Source organism: Centroberyx affinis, unplaced genomic scaffold (assembly GCF_046629955.1).
Source record: "Centroberyx affinis isolate AG114_WGS23_722 - 3 ecotype Tasmania unplaced genomic scaffold, CSIRO-AGI_Caff_v1 ptg001106l_1, whole genome shotgun sequence".
In the NCBI taxonomy this organism is placed as follows: Eukaryota; Metazoa; Chordata; class Actinopteri; order Beryciformes; family Berycidae; genus Centroberyx; species Centroberyx affinis.
Genome location: NW_027279649.1, coordinates 64,022 through 83,358, shown reverse-complemented (window position 1 = coordinate 83,358; position 19,337 = coordinate 64,022). Strand labels below are relative to the sequence as shown.

General features: G+C 42.6%; 1 protein-coding gene across 1 annotated transcript in view; it reads left to right on the top strand.

The window, feature by feature from the left end:
* The window catches only part of btbd11b (BTB (POZ) domain containing 11b), a 69,213-nt gene that overhangs the window by 28,403 nt on the left and 21,473 nt on the right, over positions 1-19,337 (top strand). The window contains 2 exon segments of the mRNA XM_071523692.1: positions 15,605-15,672; positions 15,675-15,756. Coding sequence (XP_071379793.1) covers positions 15,605-15,672; positions 15,675-15,756 — 150 coding nt within the window.

Below are 19,337 nucleotides of genomic sequence, written 5' to 3'. Positions count from 1 at the left end.
TAGCGGGGGAAAAGAAATGTCCGGTTGATGGTCCCTGACATATTTAAAGTCTGTGTCATTCATTTCTCATTTTGCCGTGGCTGGGGGAGTGAGAGGGCTGCATTGCCCCACATGTCAGTGGATAACTTAAAGGTAGCTAATGTGACATGGCATGAAGTGATTCATATAAGCTACTAGCACAGTACCGAATATTCTTACGTGAGAGGAGTCAAAGGACAATTAGCGACCTTGGATGCAGACATGCACCCTAATGTGTAGTAGAGCAGAAAACACATTCAGGCATGCTCATGAAGGCAGCACACATGCTCCAAGGCACTGCGTCTCCTAGGCTTCCTTACTGTCACTGGAACACATGCTGCACATGCACATACGCACACACACACACACACACACACACACACACAAGCTCTGCTCATGGGTACAATCAAAGAGGGGGGCATTGTTAAGGATTATTAAAAGAAAATAACTGAAGTCCACAAATCTAATAACCGAGCAGAAGTTTAACTTTGATCCACCCTCTGACTGGAACGGGCGGCTGAGTGTTTTGGAAAACGGCTCTAGAAGGCGTAGGCCCTCTATTCATACTCATACCCTCCATCAAGAGCTTGACTGTAATATCCCTGGCAGCCAACTCAGCATTATATAATGCATATGAGAGTGTCTATTGTGAAAACATAAGAGACTGTTCTTAATGGCTTAAGGGCAATAAGTAATCCAAACAGAGAAAATCAATTACGGAAATCATTACTCGCAAGCGTAGCAACGACAAGGCCTAAATGAAGAATGGATGGGCGAAAATCACAAGCCCATGAATATTAGCATGGAGAATGTTGACATGGTATCACACTGTGATGGGCCGCTGGGTATTATTGCTCTCATTTTGCTGAACATGACACAGGACTTATAAGCCTGGTACAAGAGAATGCATTTTGCAGGCAAATTCTCATGTCGTTTTCCCACACAGTGTAAATACTGTAATAATGACTGCCTAAAAGATTTTTGTGCAATAGCAGTCAACCAGTCATGCACTCAATAATGCTAGTCGTTGGCATATTTCTGCTACTATTCACTGTCAAACTCCCAGTATTTGACTTGCATTAACGGCTCACTGACTTTCTGGACTAGGAGGGTAGTTGGCCACAAGCAGATAAATGAGGCAAGCAGAACATTTGGAAAACAATTTAACATTACACCCATTTGGAATCCTGGGTTGATGTACATTTATAACATAGCATCTCTGAGCTGCAGCAAAGAACCACAAGAAGGATAAACTATACTGTACAGTAGAGTAGTTTCTGTTGATACTGCTGAGGCATTTGTGTTTATGCAGTGTACACACTGCACACAGTGCCGTATGTACATTCACTCTTTTCAAAGCAAAACGTCATGTGCAGCCCTCTCCAAAGCTGCTCGACTTCAAAGTCAGCCTATCATTCTCCATGAAGAAACTTGGAAGCTCTCATATATACAGATGATGTGACTTCACTTTTTTTAAAGGTCAAATTTTAAATCTCAGCTCTCTGGAGTTGGCCAATTTCCAGCTCTGGCCAAGCAGCCAAGTGCATTAAGCCACACAGACAAAGTGCCACAGCTAGCCAAGCAGAAAAACAACTTGTGCCCAGGCCGGTCCGGGCTGAGCTGGTCTGGTCCGGTCTGGGTCTGGACTCTACAGAGCCTGGGGCAGCCTACGGACTTGGCCACCATTAATTACCACTAATGACTTGAGCATGACCGACCTGATTATGATGGACTGTACATCCCCTTCACAGACTAGGGAGGGATGTGGGATGCAGCACTGTGATGGGACATGAGGGGAAATGCGGCTGTGCTGGTTAGAGGGGTGTAGCAGCAAATTTCAGAAGACTATAAACTTCAGTTTCAGAATGACATACTTTGAATGATTCAGAATGGCTCCGTTATTATAGCAAACAAAGTGAGAAGTCAAAGGGAACAGAGCCACCTAAACTAGTAGTATACTGTGTTATGGCATGTGTGGGTGGGATCAAGGCTGGCTAAAGATAGTTCAGAAACATTTCTCAAGGGATTTTTTGGCACAGGGGAGCCATTTCATTTTAGCACAAAGTGTGAGGTCACAAGTCACTGAGCTACACGGCATGAGAAAATCTTAAAGTGCGCTATTATGGCTCTGAAAGACTTCAATATCCATGTTTTGCTGTTTTAAACTTTTAACTGTGAGCCCCACCTCAGGAACTGAAGTTGAACACTGAACTTGGCTATTTCAACAATGACTCCCTTTTTACATTTATATTCCTGGCAGGCGGTGGGTATGGATCTCAGAAGTCTGCAGAGTGAAGCATGAACAGAGGAGAGAGAGGGACAGCGTGTGTGTGTGTGTGTGTGTGTGTTTATGCATGGGTATGCACAAGCATCTAAATGTGTGTTTGTGCAGGGATGCATGTGTGAGCGTGTGTGCACATTCCAGCTCCTACTACAGTATGCGTGCGTACTTGGATTTGAAGTGGCTGCCCTCTCATTGCCAGCCAGCCTCCTCCACCCTGCTTGTTTCTCACAGCAGAGCCAGTGTGCCTGAGGGGAAGGCTGGGAAAACATCTGGGGGAGAACATGCAGTAGGAGGGAGACCCGACCTACCTGCTGCTGCCTCCATGCCGCCTGCAGCCGAGCGGAGTCAGTTAGCACGGGGCAGACACCCAAAATACGATACCTTCAATATTTGCTTTGGCTGGGTTTGACCGATTCGTTAAAGGATGTACTGTTAGAGGAGACACTTTTAACCTGCAATAACAATCCTGGTTTAGGTTCATATCCTCATTTAAAACCCCTTAAGGGAAAATTGAACACACTGTGTATGTATTTTGTTTTGCTACTTTCTGTTTATATGTGCAGAACTATAGCAGCACCGTTTCTGCTTCTTGAGCTTGTGTGTGTAAAAAAGCGTTAGAGGATGTGGGTTTTTTTGGAAAGATGAACATGCATGACTGATTGAGTCCAACTTTAAGGGGATATTGCAAATTGCTCTATTACAGCTTGGCCGATGTTCACCCCTAAGTACGAGTGCAATCGTTCACCCTCAAGACTCAACAAAGACGACATTGTTATCGGTGGGATTTTCCACATTTTATATAATAAGTGGTAGAGTCGAGCTGACCTGGGCTCCTCCCCAGAGGTTTCCAACATTGTTCAGTTTGAATGACCACATTGCCCATGCCGGGTTTCTCACATTATCAAAGTGACAGGAATATTTGCTAACGGAGGCCCTGAACAGCGAGGGTCATCCCCAGGAGGAGGTGCTGCGGTACGGGGGAGCAACAGGGAGCGGCACGCGGCCCCGCGCCTCATCACTCTCTGCCAGACATGGCCCACTTCCAGTCAGTGTCTGCGCTACACACAGCTACTCTGCAAAGTCAGAATGATAGATTACACTAGGTGAGTTAAACAATTACTGGGCAATTTGGAGCTCCGTGCCTCATGAATTGCTGGTCTCCCATCCCGAAACAACTCTGAGAACAGTAATGAATCAACAGTCGGCAAATAAAGTCAGAAAAAAAAAAAGTGATTCCATGGTGATAATAATAACAATTTGTGGGGATGGAGTGATGTATTTTTGACGGTCAAAGACTCACCTCTGTGCAGCTTTTCCTGACAGATGGTGGATTGAAAGATTGAAAAAGAATTGTGAAACCGTAAACATGCACATGCACATAAACGCACCAAGACAAAGAGAGACAAACATAAACACACAGAACAAAATGCACATGCAAGTACATGCCCACACACACAACACACACTGTGCTTTTATCTTCATGTGAACATGAGCGCAGTAAGAAGCCCCACAGCTTTACACTGGGCAGGGTGTTATCAGGCAGATGAATGATAACTGACTTGTCTGCCCATGATGAGTCCAGCAGGCCGGCAATCAGGACGTTATTCAGGAATGTGAGAGCAGGACATGTGCTTGACGTGTCACTGTGATGACGCAGGAGACAGTGGGGGTCTGGGCCCTCTGTTGGGACGGCAGCAGCTCATACATTATATCTGCCAGTTTGCAGACATGGGACTCTTGGGAGGAGCAGGGGGAAATGGAGATAAACCATGTGGATAACAGTTAGGTGTTGATACTGTGTGGATATCAAGCACAGGTTATGTGTGTGATGTGTTTTAAAGGGTCTTTTTTTGTTTTTTTTCTTACATATAAACAAGCAAACAAACATAGCCTAGAAAATAGATATAATACAGAGATATACAGTATGTACATAAGGAAATGTATATGTACATGAGGGAAATATATTATCTAGTGATGACATACAGACACATATACGCATAACAAACACATTAAATAATGTGTCTCCGTGTGTGTATGTATGTGTGAGTGGACATGTGCATGTATATGTGTGTCTGTATGTGTTTGTAGGTGCATTTGTATCCATTTGCGATAAAGGAAGAATGTGAGGCCAAGTCACAGAAAGAGAGATAGAAAGAAAGGAAACATACAAGTGCATTTATGGGAGAAAGTAGCCTACGCATGGAAAACAGAAAGGCGCTGGTTCAAATGTTTATTTATGTAGATTGCAGTCTGTGTGAATGTAGAGTTAACCTAAGCATGACCATAGTTTATCTCTGTCTGTATGAGAGCAAGACTTTTTATAGAGCCTTTGCATATTCTCCACTCTATACATCCTCCACTGAATTGGCTCCGCTACGGCAAACAAATTCCCCATCTGGTTTAATCGAATTGACGCCTTACATTCCAGCACATTCCATAGTGTTTTGCCTGGAATACTTTGACTCATCCAATCTTCCCCGCATTGTGAATGTCTTCCCTGCTGCTTGTTTTCCTCTGTGAATCTAATGCCTTCAAAACTGACATATATTCAATAGCAATAGCAGTGCAGAGAGGAAGAGTGGGAAAGGTTGCCTCCTCACTGGAAGAGGCAATGCAGAGAATATGTACAGTGTAGGATCAGGCCTACAGAAGCAGGAGTGTGGGAATGCTGTTCATTAAAATAGAAAGTGTTGTAGAGCAGAAAGTTATCGGTAAACAGCATTAATAGTGCATGAGGGCTGTGGTTTGTTTTCTTTTTTGACTGGCAATTTAGATACACGTTACATGCTCCCTGGGAATACCTCCTCGTTTTATCTCACACACACACAAATACAGAGGAACACGCACACACACACACACACACACACAGAAAGATTCAGACGGAGACAAAGCAACACAGACACACAGAGAAGTAGCGACAGACACTCAAACATGCACACAGGGAGTGAGTGTACCCTTCCTGCCACAAGGATTTAACTTCTTTTTTTTTATCTATGGAAATGTTGCACTTTGCTTCACATTTTGTGCCGCTGAGTGTTCATGTCCAGCAGCGTCAAGTGGCAGCAGGGCTACAAAGCTTAAAAGGTCCCAGTGTTTACCAGCGGCTCCGTATGATGTCATTCATTTAAAATGGCCCAGAGGAAAATATCCCCTTGCAGCAAATCTCATTTTATGACATTAGTCATATTCTTTAATTACTCTAGCGCCATCAGTGCTAAATGAGCAATTACTTCAGAACAGCGTTGAATTTAGCTGGATTGCTGTCTCTGTTTGTCAAAGGTTCATGGGCCTTTTTCATATTTTTCTCAGTCTCCATGATACCCGGCGACTGTATTCTTGATTTTAGTGCGACATGCCACACACACACATTCTTCCCTCCCCTCCCCATATGAGATAACTGTAAGTAAGAAAGTAACGCTGCTCTCCAGACTCTCCCTGAAGCTCGTAGAAGGTAGTGCAGCAGGAGCAGAGGGATCGGTGCCAGTACGGCTCACTGACTTCAGATCTTTCCCTGCTGCTGCTGATTGCCAGTATTGTCTGGAATGCATCCTGCGGGAAGCATGCAACTCATGGATATTATACACAGAGTTATTACCCTTGACAGAAGAAATGAGATGAAAAGGGAGCAGTAATGGCAAAAGAGCTGTTACCTCGGGATAGAATAACACGCGGCCTACAGGGAGGCTGGTTTCCCTCTGATTGGAGAAGATTGTGTAATTCCAGTTGTGCCCTTGTTGTGCTTCAGTCAGCCATCGCAGACCTCCGTGTGTGTGTGTGTGTGTGGTGCATTGTGTGTTGATGAATTGTATAGTATGTACTTCCATGTGTGTCTTTTGCTTGACCTATTGGCATGCCTGTCAGCTTTCAGTTGCTGTGTGTTGCTGTTGCTCAAATCCACGCTGATGCCTCTCTCTCCACTCAGCTCGGGTCTCCATCTCTCTCTTATTTTTCTCTTTGCACTCACTCAGCGTCAGTTACTTGATGTACTGTTGATTCAACACCTGTGTTTTCCATCAGATCTCATTACTGAGGTGGCGCGATCGTTACCGCACATAGAATTAAGGATTGATTTTACGAGAAAATTCATTAGATAACCTTCCTGAAGATTGTTCTTAATTGAAAGAGACAAGCTCCGTAATCAATGGACTGTCGGGAGAGACAAGGCTCCATGTTAGAGGCAGGATAGGCTAGATCAGAACTACCGGACTTGCCTCAGGCAGTCTCAAGGAGACGGTGCTGCGATTCCAGTTCAGTAAATTTCACCAACATCAACAATAACACAGTATTGTACAGCTACAACCTCCCTTGCATGCTACTCATACTTGTGTAAAGAACACATCAGGAGACTTGGATGTTTCTTTCAGAGCGATGCACCTTTTACTAAGGATATTAAATAGAGTGTATCCTGAATCCGGTTGCCCAGCAATCGGAAATATTCAATTTAGACTCAGCTGTACACATTGTATTCTCCAGAGAGCATGTCTCACTTCAACTAGACAGAAAGTGACCAGGTTGAGGACTTTCTAATAACTGAAAAATTTATTTGTGCATCTTCCATTTGTGTGTTGGGATTGTGAATACAATATACGTATATAAGTATGGAAGATGGCTTGTTATTATTATTATTAGCATCTGTTGTGTATGCGTGTACACACACATGTGAGTGTGTGCATATGGCATTTGGCTCAGCCAGTGTCGACATGCCTTCTCCCTATACCATGTTCCTAATTTAAGCAGACATTTGCATGTGTACATGTATTTTCTCACCAGGCCCGTGGGATCTGCCTCTGTCACGGCGGTTGTACAGTTCCCCTTTATATCCCTGTGGCTGCTGCACTACTAACCCATTAAAGACTTGTGGCGATCTCAGACCATACTGTGGTCACTCGGGAACCCAGACCAAGACCATACCTCTGCAGTTTTACAGTCAGCCCAGGCATACCAACACTCCCTCTGAAAGACACAGCATGAGTTTCATATTTGCACCTTTATTTCTATGACTCAACGTACAGTGAGGATCATTCAGGCTGAACAAAGCAGCCATTTAAAGCAGCGTAGGCATTCTAACACGTCCGAACACACGTCCCCGCTCCATTTCCCGCTCTCCATCGCTCTATGTCTCCCTCTCTGATCCCTCTTTCAGTATACATATGGTAGCCATCTGGCCTGGCAGAACAGAGCCGGAGCCCAGAGTGGGGCAGTAGTACTGTGGCCTGTGTACAGTAACAACACGGTTAACCCCTTACAGCCATACTGTAGCGCTAAGCAAAGCCTTTCTCTCCTGCTCTCTGCTATCCCGTTATACAGTAACTGTGTTTTTCTCTTACTTTCTCACCTTGGTGTGCATTTCTCTCACTGTCACTCTGCCTTATTCTCACCCTTAATCAAATACTAAGCTATAATTGAGCCAGATCACAATCATATTCAGTATGTTATCTCATTAATCCTCCAAAGTGCTCTGCCTCAGAGTGCCTGCATGTGCAAGATAGTTGTGATTTTCCAAATCAATGCTAGACTCTGTTGCCTCTGTATCTTCTTCTGTTTGTGTGAAACCCAAAGCTAGTATTCCTGCAGAGCTTCTGGGGAAGTGCAGTTCTCTGTGTGTCCCTCCAAAATAGATTTAAGTGCCGGGTAGGAGCCACATCGAGGTCAGCGTGCCTTCCCCGGTGCTCCAAGTCAAGCCTGCGATAAGTCAGTGGATCCAAACCAGTCTGCCCTCTGACAGTCAGACCCATAGATTTTGGTCAGCGGAGATGATAAAAAAAAACCCATTGAAAACAAGAAATAAATGCATAAGTGCCACTAGTTTTTTGTTATTCTACAACTCACATACCATGATTTGTGTGGTAAGAGAGTGTTTATAGTTGAGGTAATATGTTTGATTAAAAAGTCAATGACATATTCTGCCAAAATACTGCAAGCTGGACAAAAACCTAGCCAAAATAAACCATTTATTAACACAAGTGCATAGTGACAAACTGCACTTGCACCTTTAAGTTTGTCACTATGCATTTGTGTTTGTAAACTGATTATTTTGGCTAGATTTTTGGCAGTGTGCAGAATATGCCTTTGACTTTTTTTACGTTTTACTTCATCTGAAGTTTGTTCCATGCACCTGCAGCAATGCTGAGTCATCAGAGCGCAACAATATTCTTCTACAATGTTGTTAGTTAAACAAAGATTTTATCATTGATCCCTTACTGATGTACCAGAACAAGTGTTTATAATTTAAAGTAGGCTACTGAGCATTTTAAATGTCTTTTTTTTTTATGTTAATCCTTGTGTTGCTTGCAGCACTAAGGGAGTCAGTGTTCCAAACCAAACTGGGGACTTCCATGTCCCAGATCCTTTCTGTGAGGCTGCCTATCACAGAATATCCTTCTTATTGACTATGATGCATTCATTGCACAATGACATCTTAATGGGAACTCCTGTACACATTACTTCATCTCCAGTGACGGTGCCTTGCCTGGAGCATCTTCCTCTCTCTCTCTCTCTCTCTCTCTCTCCCCCTCTCCCTCTCCCTCTCTCTCTCTCTCTCTCTCTCCCCCTCTCTCTCCCTCTCCCTCTCTCTCTCTCTCTCTCTCTCTCTCTCCCTCTCTCTCTCTCTCTCTCATGTGCTTAGAGACTGAGCGACACTCTGAATAGCTACCATATGGCAAACAGGACTGGTCCATTTATAGAAAGGCAGGTGCCCAACATTATCTATAGATCCTAAAACAATCACCACAAATTAGGGCTACAAGCACTGAACTAATGTACTGTTCTATAACGGAATGGCAAACCAGTAAACAACACAACATCTCTATCCCAAAAAACTGGCAGGCGGGTTTGTGGTGCAGTGATAGGGTGTCAATCAGGAGGAAAATGCAGACAGGAGTTCCCATCACGCAAGCCCAGAAAGCGGCTACAGTCGCTGGCTGGCTGGCTGGCATGTAAGAGCTCCATCACTTCCTCCCTGAGGGCAGACAGTGCCTTGCATTAGGACGCAGAGAGCCAGTGAGTCACCTTGCCGCAGCCGAGCCTGAGAGCATCCAGCACTTCACTGTCAGCTGGTCCCGCTCTCTGTGTTATTCCCCGAAACCAAGGTTAAGGAGCTGGACAGTTAAAAGCTCAAGTGTAACAGCAAGGTGTTTTAACACGCAGATTTTTTGTTTTTTGTATTAGGTTTGTCGATGATTGGGCCTCCTATGTTGCTGTCCTCACATGCTGGGTGTGCAAGCTCATTTTATATGCCTGTTTTTTATGTAATTATTTATCTGATATGTTTTCTTATGGTATGTTCTGTGACTGTCGGCCAGCCAATGACATGTTTTCTTAGCGTTTTTAGAGGACCACATTTGAAATACATTTTGGTAACTAAGAGTTATCCTCAGTGGTTTTATTTCATGCATAAGTGATGGCTGTGCATTATTTTTGATTATCAAACAAACAAACAAACAGATATTTAGGATTGGGATGTTTGGATTCACAAGGTTTTGACGATATCAGGAATTAAACTCCCCCAGGATCCCCAAAAGATATTGGGTGATTAGTAAAATGGGGTCAGTTAAGTTTTTTTTATATTGGCCAACTTTCTAGCCTGAAAGAATAACAACATGCCATTACAAAAGTCTCTAATTTGTCTTGAAATAGCTGTAAACAAAGCTTTGACACACACCACCCTGGTATTTTTGTATCACTCAATGTGTCCAGCGGAACTCACAGTAGGTGTGACTGAAGGACGGCCAAGGGATGGGGAGATAGAGAGAGAGAGAGCAGAGGGAGGAAAGCTTCCCCACCATCATCCCGGACCGCTCCTTGGTGCTAGCCTTGAATTTCTCAGCATGTTTAGTCTCTTTCCTGCAGCCTCAGTCTCAGGTCAACTCAACTCAGGCAGCCCTGTGTGACCACCACAACCTCCAAAAATAAAAATGCAATGAAACCAATAGAACAAAGGTGATATGGGTGATGTGAGAGTGAAAGAGCAGGCTTTTTGATCCTGTTCAAGTCAAGTCAAGTGGTGTTACCGAGTCAAAATTGTATGTGGACCAGACTGCAATTATGAAAATTATGGCTTTTGCAGCTCAATTTCCTGCTGGGGGTCCTCTGTCTGCGCACATCAAAAGAGGTGGAGCAGGAATCCTATGGCCATGGTCGGAGTGGGCTATTTACTTAGTTATATAATTGTGTGAAATGTTAGAGCAGGCAGGAGAAAATCAGAGTTAAGAAGGTGGCAGGGCAGCCCTCCCACTGGTTTAAGTGGTTTAAGCTGGATTTCCCGGAGCTTTGCACAATTGCTCACCAAAGAGGGCACACTGCGAGCTGTAAAAGCAATAAAAAGGTGTTTCAGAGCAATCAGGCCAAAGCCAGGTGCCGGCAGAAACAGAAAAAAATGAATGAAGAATGTTTCTTTTCTTTGCTGTTGATCTTGTTTCGAAATTTTTTATTACATCTAGAAAATATGGTAGCCCCGGTAATATTGTCTGGTGCTTTGGCTGAAACCTGTATCTGCAGACACCTGACACCAGTGTGGCAGATGGTGGTGTCTCCTACTCTTTGTTCCAGAGTCATGCATGTTGTCAGTCGCTCTCTGGCCTCACCTGACCAGGATGTAGATGAGAGGGTGCCGTGGTTTTTGTTCTGTAAAGTGTGACCTCGCAGCACAGAGCACCTGTTCTGTCCTCATCTGTTATTACCTCCACTGTGGGAACTTAGCAACTAAACCTGACGCCAAGAGTTCAACCTATCTGTGGTGTTTCAATATTTAATATTTCAATAGCCAAGAGTATAAACTAAACAACTTTAACTCATTTCAAAGAAATCTTTTTCCAGTTGCTGGATAGAGATGCATCATACGCATATGGGGTTCATGATTCGATACAACCACGATTAAAGTTCAGTGATGACAAAGTCTGACTGTATTATGAATTATGTTATACAGAATTGGGTTTATTTCTGAGCCACAGATCTTTCTAGTAATGGCACTGGCTTGCTAGAATGTAATCAACAATTAAAAAATGTCATTACAAAGTGCAAATAATATAATTTGTATGGAGAGCTTGTGAAATTGTGATGGGCAAGCCGTCTCATTTGTGATTACTACAGCAGAATAAAATGGAGCGAATGTCACGAATAATTTTGCTGCGATATTGCGATATATTGGTTTTCGATATATCGTCCCATCCCTAGTTTACACTCAAAGAAAGTTTTTAGGACACCAACACTGACTGCCCATAGTTTCTCTATCACTAAATGTTTCTATTGTCTAAATGGTTAGAGGAGAGGTAAAATGAATTGTCTAAAGAACTGTCTACTCCCAAGAGACAAATGAAGAATGCCACCTTCGCTGCAGGCAGTATGTAAATTAAATTAGCAGCATATAAAGACAGAGGAGCTCTTAAAACCAAAGCTACTTTTTTTTTTCTCCAGTGACTAAGTAGAGAGCCATTGGTTACAGCGGTCTCATGAGTTGACATAGGCTACTGCAGACGCTAAGTGGGGTGCAGCGCAAAGCTAGAGAGGAATAGGAAACTGTCAGCAGAACGAAGTGGAAAGCAATCTGCCTTGTCACCCTCGGAGCAAGGAAGAATAACTAATGCACAGAGGGAAGATGTGAGTAATGAAAGTGCATCTGAAATATTACACATTATTAGTTTTGGGACAATACCCTGGCAGGCGCACGCTGGAAAGCATAATTACCATCTAGTCTGCCCTCAATTGTTTTCTCATTCATTCACTCTCACTTTTTAGACAAATAGATAAACACATGTAACAACCTCTTACGCTGCACCTCTTTATCCTTTTGTAACGATATGATGAATCGGTAATCAAAACGACACAGTGAAACATTTATGAGAAGATATTTGTCATTTATTCCTCTTTCATGTCATGAAAAATATCAATTCTCATGCACAAAGGTGAGAACAAGACATAGCCGTAATTGGCGGGGGGGGGGGGGGACGCGTCCCCCCCAATGTTCAAAGTAGGCAATAATAATGTAAAAAAAAAAAAAAAAAAAATCTTAAATTAGCATTTTGACTAGTCACAATGTAAAAAAGATATCTTAAATTAGCATTTTGACTAGCCATAATGTAATTAGAGATATCTTAAATTAGCATTTTGACTAGTCATAATGTAATAAAAGATATCTTAAATTAGCATTTTGACTAGTCATAATAAAAGATATCTTAAATTAGCATTTCGACAGGTCATCATGTAATGAGAGATATCTTAAATGCTAATTTACAATATCTCTCATTACATTATGACTAGCCAAAATGCTACTTTAAGATATTTCAGATATCTGTAATAAGAACCAGTGGAACTACAACTACTAGGCCTGTACTGCTGCAGCAGCAGCAGCAGTGTTGTTGCTTGCCACTACTAACTACCACCTGGCTTAAAAGTACTGCTGCAGGAGCAGCAGGCAGCACATTCCCAGGAGCCCCCTTTACCCCTGGTAAAGCTCTTACTGTGGACTTTGAGAAGGGCCCACAACCCGATAAGATAAGATAAGATAAGATAAGATAAGATAGCACTTGATTTCCCCTTGGGGAAATTCAGTTTAGGTTGCCTCCCCATTGGGGAATTGAACCCCTTGTCTCCTGCGGGATTCTATATCAAACAATGTGGGATTCTAGCCACTACACTAACGAGGTGGACTGGGTGGCGGGTTTGCTTCAGCGGGAGGCGAACCGCACATCAACTGCGACCACCAGACCACGTTTGGACTGGCTGGCAGGCTTCAGCGGGAGGCGAACCGTGTCTCTTCGTAAAAACCACAAGCTCTTCAACAAACCGCCATCACTAACCACCAGACCACACCTTTGGAGCAACTGGCAGGCTTCAACGGACGCAATCTGCGGCTCTTTGCGCCAACCACCAGCTCTTCAACGAACCGCGGTTGCTAGCCGCTACACCACCTGCTCCAAACGATCAAAATGTCCAAAAAAGCCGGCACGAGACACGTGAGACACCACCTATCTGCTGCGCCTGCTCCATCTATCGCCGGTTTTGCCAGGATTGCGATCATTTGAAGGCGTGTTTTCACAGGGTCCTCATTTCTCTTAGAAACACATTTCACTTAACTATTAACTAAATATAAGAGAAGGTTTCCAAACACGCCCATCAAGCGTCCAATAGCTACTGGTCTGAAATGAGGACCGTGTAAAAAGGTTCCCAAAGAGAGCCTCTTCACCAGCACCCAGGAGGGAGCCTCATACCTTACCGTGGTAAGGTATGAAGCTGAACACCTCAAGCGGGGCCCTTTATGCCCTGAGCTGCTGCGACCAAACACTCAGAATTCTGATTGTGATGTCATCAGTGCAGCTGAGACAGGCTCTGATTGGTAGAGCAGAATCCAGCTCCATCCAAGATGTCATAATCAGTTAGAATGGAGAAGCGAAGCCGTGTTCTGATTGGTGGAGGAGAAACAGGGGGCCAAGCCGCCGATTGAATGCCAAAAATGAGTTTGGATTATTTGAAATGATATTTAGCTTATTACGTAGAACTTTATCTCTATTTGGAGTAGGCTTGTAGATGCATGCATTTACAAGTCAAACTTTTCAAGACTTATGTTATGTAAAATAAGTCAAAATTTATGTGCAATTGGATGTGACATGCTTCTTGTGGTGTGTGTGTGTGTGTGTGTGTGTGTATGTGTGTGTGTGTGATATAGAGCCTTGAAGCATAAACACGCTGTCAAGCCTCCAGCCGGTCCAGCTGCACCGGGATGAAAGCGACGAACAACTCAGAGAAATTGTGTGTCTGAGTTAATAGAGTTAAGCTGTCCAAGTAGTCCATTTTATCCAACAATGTCTGATAGGAAATAATTGCAATTGATTGATTGATTGATTGATTGATTGATTGATCGATTGATCGATTGATTGATTGATCGATTTAGTTTATTTAAGTGTCATACACACAAGGTAGGCTACCCAGCCCACATGCACTTACATGACACTGTCACTTAGTTACATGGGTGTGCAACATAATGAAAAAGAATAATTAATTCAGTTTGTTTGTGATACGGGACATCGAAAACCATCTATGTCGAAACCACCTACTGTATGTCATCAATCACCAAGCATGCCAATCCATATCCCAACCTCATCCCAAACTGGACTCTGCCTTGTGTTTGATACCTCTGAACCCAGTGAGTGGGCATCAAATTAACCAGCAAAAAGCATTAGAACGCAGCTGGAAAAATAATCTGCTCACTCCATCTCTGTACATGGGATCATTGCTATCATGGTGTTATCCATTGTCTAATTTCATGTTGTAGCCAGGTCTGCGGCAAAGAAAAAGCATAGAATAAAAAAAGCTTTGAAAGGAAAACTTTAAAAACACAAGAACTGGTCCCACGTCATTGTGATGGTCAGCATTCACAGACCTGAGAGACTTGCATCTTGACTTGCACTTATGAAGACTTACAGTAAGCTCTGAAAGACTTGTGACTTGACTTGAGACTTGACTTGGACTTGCACCAAAAGACTTAAAAACAGCTCTGCTGTCTAATAGCTGGACCATAAACACCTGTAGCCACACACTAATGGTGACTGCTGTTTGAATAGATGCATCACTTCAATAACATTTAGTACACACACACACACACACACACACACACACACACACACACAATGTTATGGTACCTGTGGGTTGGGGTGGGAATAATAAACTCTGTTGAATAATTTGAATTGTATCCGTCTCAAGTTCTCTTCACTCCATTGTTATGATTTATGTAGTTACCCTTTTTTTACAAGTAGACACATTACACTGTAAAAGAAAAAAATATAACTAATAGAGAAAAGGATGGTATTAAAAAAACTGTTTTAATTGTGTTCAGAACTCAGGCCTACATATATCAATGGTTTGTCACTTAGCATTTTCCTTTTTTGGTGAAGGCAATTTAGTCTTTTACTGTATTCAAGAAAGCTCAACAGTGATGCCAAAGTCTGTAGAATTGCAGGAAATGCATTTAAAATTAGTATCCGGTTGGTCCCCCCCAATGTTTTTGACACAAGTACAACACTGAGACAAGTTATTCTAAACTAATGGCCTAAGTTGACAGGATTTAAATCAGATGCTGTATTCAAGTTGTCTTTTGCGCAGGCTGTAGTGTGATAGTGAACAGCCTTTATAAAGATGGCTGAAGAGACTTCCATATCTGTTACATTTAAAGAAGGAAGGGTCTTGTAATTAAAATTTAGAAAGCTCTTCTCCTCTACTATGAAAATGCTCACTTAATGAATGCAGTTTTCACTCATCTCTCTCTCCCTCTCTCCCTCTCTCTCCCTCTCTCTCTCTCTCTCTCTCTCTCAGGTGTGCTCAGCCTGCCAGAGAGCCTGACCCTTCACAGGGACCAGCAGCAGCGACCGGGGAAGAGTGCAGAGGGAACGCCTACTGTCAGTCTGAGCTGCGCTCCATTGAGCAGTGCTTACTGGCCACGAGAGTGGGCAGCATCTCTGAACTCAGTGAGTTGCCTCTGTGTGTGTGCACGTGCATGTGTTTGTGTGTATGTGTGTGCATGTGTGTGTGTTTTTGTGTATGCATGCCTGTATGTGTGCATTACGGTTCAGCCAATATGGGTTGTTGGAGGCCAGTACCGATACTTACGATATTTTTAGACTGAAGTTACTGATGGCCAAAACATTGCACCAGTGCCAATATTCAAGATATTTAAATTTGACCATGGTCATGCAAAAAATTACAGCTATTCAGTGTTTCCCCCAGAATCGTATTCTTGCCAGGGTGGAAAAGCCTCTGAAACAGCATTTAGACCAAGGGACACTAAAACTGTAATACAAATGAAATTCTTTCAGGTGGGTCAGCAGCTCCTTAAAGGATAAGGCTGGTGTTTTTTAATGCATTGCTTACCATCAACAAATCCTATGAAAATAACAAAATCAACAATGCGTTTGCTCTACTCCTGTTAATTTCTGACTTCCCACGTACCGTTTTTAGCCGTCAACCCGGAAGTCATTGGCTCCAACTGTAAGCTAAAAACCTTGAAATACAGCTCACAAAGACATAGTTTCAATTTTAAAAATCGCTAACTGTTACCACGAAAAGTCAAGCTATTGTAGTTATTACCAAATCAAATTCAAATGGGAACAAATTCTTCAATACACCGGGGCTATTTTAGGTGCTACGGAACTACTTTCCTGAGATCGCAAAGTGTTTACAGCCGGCTTATGAAGGTGTTTGAGGGAAAAGTTGGCTGGCCCGGTGCATTGTGATGATGAAATATGCTGCCCAGAGCAACAGCATGGCTCTTTGACGTGTTTTTAATCGTTTTTTTAACACAATGGAGTTCCATGGCTGCTGGGACATGGCTGCATTGGGCACCGGCTACATGGACAAGATTTGTTGGCAAAACAAAATCATTGCTGATTTTGTTATTTTCATAGGATTTGTTGATGGTAAGCAATGCATTAAAAAACACTAGCCTTATCCTTTAAGGCAGGGTGACCCACCCCACAAATTCAGCGGTAGAGGAAACTCTGGAATACATTAGGCCTTTAAAGTATGAATTCATTTACAAAAAGCAATTGAATGAATAAATAAAATGTGCAAAGAAAATAAAATTCCATTAGCAGGACTGTTTCTATGTAGCTGTGGTCAGGGAGGAACCTCCATCATATCGCAGGTCAACAACATGACTGGCTGATGCCTGATATTTAATAAAAAGGCCAATATAATAATAATAAGGCCAGTATGTAATAATGAAGGCAAACCGATATGTCAGTCTAACCCTAGCGTGCATGCGTGTGTGCAGTGTGTGTGTGTGTGTGTGTGTGTGTGTGTGTGTGTTTGAATGAATGTGAATCGGTGGGTTAAAATCAGCATGGTACTGTCAAAGTAAGCAATTCCAGTGAACCAGAGCCACTCATTAAAATATGATTTTAATAGCTTTATAAGTTTTACAAGCCCTCCAAAAGTTAATTGAATGTCTGTCTGCTCACAATGTACTCATTATTCAAAGAATAATGGGCATCTGAATGTTTTCTGAATACATTTAGATGAAGCAATTTACATAGACTTTTAGGAATATTTTGTAAATTAGATAATAGTAATAGGTTTTTTCAGCATCATTTGAGAAATGACGTATTGCCTGTGTTTGTCCCTGTGTCCACACTCACAACAAAACCCCCAAAACGTTTTAATGCCCAGCCAAAGTTCATTTCAGCATAAGGCCTTCATTAGTGTTTCCACCTTCTTCTCTGCTTCAGGGAAACTTTCTGGTGATTCATAAAGCATCAACAAACCTAGAGTGGCATGCTGTGCTGTACACCTCTGCATACACAGCTCTATGTTTTCCCATGGTGTTGTGATACAATCAGATGTAACCACTGTTTAGTGAGTGAGTGCGGCGCTCATGTGAAGTGACAAACAGTTTTGTCTCTTGGTGTGTTTGCGTGCAACTGTGTCGCTCATTCCAGCTGACTGTCTCAGAAAACACCACCGAGGTCTAAAAGTGCTGAAGCTATACTATGCTATACTATACTCACAGTATAGCTACAAATATAGTTATGGGGGGGGGGATCTCCTGAGATGTTGCTGTTGTCATGGCATCGGCACGTCAAGAGGATAAGAGAAAAACAATTTCCTGTATATCCAGTGCAAACATTTATCATCAGAATAAACACCGAGCCAATTCTTCTCAGGATAGATATGTTCTCCCAGGAGCTTGAGAGAAAGTGGAGCCGAATCACCGGTCCTCTGTCCATGTTGTATTGATGAGGTCAAGCAAGGACTCATTCTGCCATGTTGACACTGCAAATACACTCTCAGACAACAGAGCGGCGAGGGATAACGCCGCAGCTTAGGCCAGCGATAATGTTATCAAGTCAGGAGGGGTAATCTGTAAATAACTATAGAATTTAAATATAGACACACAGCTTAATCTGACAAAAAAATTATTATTGAGAAAAGCAGAATAGCCAACAATGACTGCGTTATCAGGCTGTCGCAAAGTGTGTTTTGAAAGAGTGCAAGATGAGAAAAGGCAGACAAAGAAAAGAGCAAAAGATGGGAATGGTAGAGAGAAAGATGGATGAAAATTGTTTCATTTGCTGAATGAAATCTGGTGGCATAAAATGACTTCTTCTGCTCCAGTGCAGTGAAATTTGCATCTCAGGTACAATCGTTCTTTTTGCCACTGATTTGCCTCTTTGTGCTGTCTCATTTTCTCTTTCGCCAAAATGCCAAATTAGCATATTTGAAATGACAGTCCCTTAAATAGTGCAATTATTAGGGTTGTGTGTGTGTGTCAGTGTCCTGCTGCAGATATGTGCCATCAGGTGAAGTGGAAGGGATTGTTTGTGTAACTCGGTATGTTAGTGAATTTGGCCAGATCTATTCTTAGAGCTGTCAATGGATGGAGGATACCATATACGCTGCATGCAGGCTATTTCCATATGTAAATCTATACAACATGACTGCTGGAAAATAGCAGCGCCACAAAGTGAAACAAGGTCAAATGGCAACGAGCTCACTGTGCAGGTTGAGACATCTGTGGTCTCCGTTCCACAAGACCGCCAGTAGGGAGAGAGGGAAAAATCGAGCCACATTCTCTCACCTTTATTCTATTCTATTAGATAGACCCAGAGTGATGGCGTGCTGTATAAGGCAGAATTTTGTCTTTTATTGTTATTTTTAGCGGTCCAAGCACCGCATGTGCTGGAACCCTATTGTTTTTGCTTGGATTTTTCTTCCACTTCTTCTTTGTCTGCCATAAAACGATCTGGAGCTCAGAGACCCGTGAGTCCCAAGCCACCAGATATGGTGGATAGGTTTCAAATCTCCTCCACTACTCAGGGGAAAATATCAACCAAACAAAAAAAAAAAAACAAGCAACTTTATGTATTGGCTAATAACTCCTGAACTATATAGCCTGGAATAATTTTTCTTCCTCATATTTCTTCACTCAACATGAATCCATTGCACAAACTGGTTTCATTTCTGACTTGATAGTTTTCCTCCATTTTGAATTTTATGCAAACCTCTTTTTTGCTATTTCTCCTTCAAAGTTGATCCAATCTAGATTACGGCT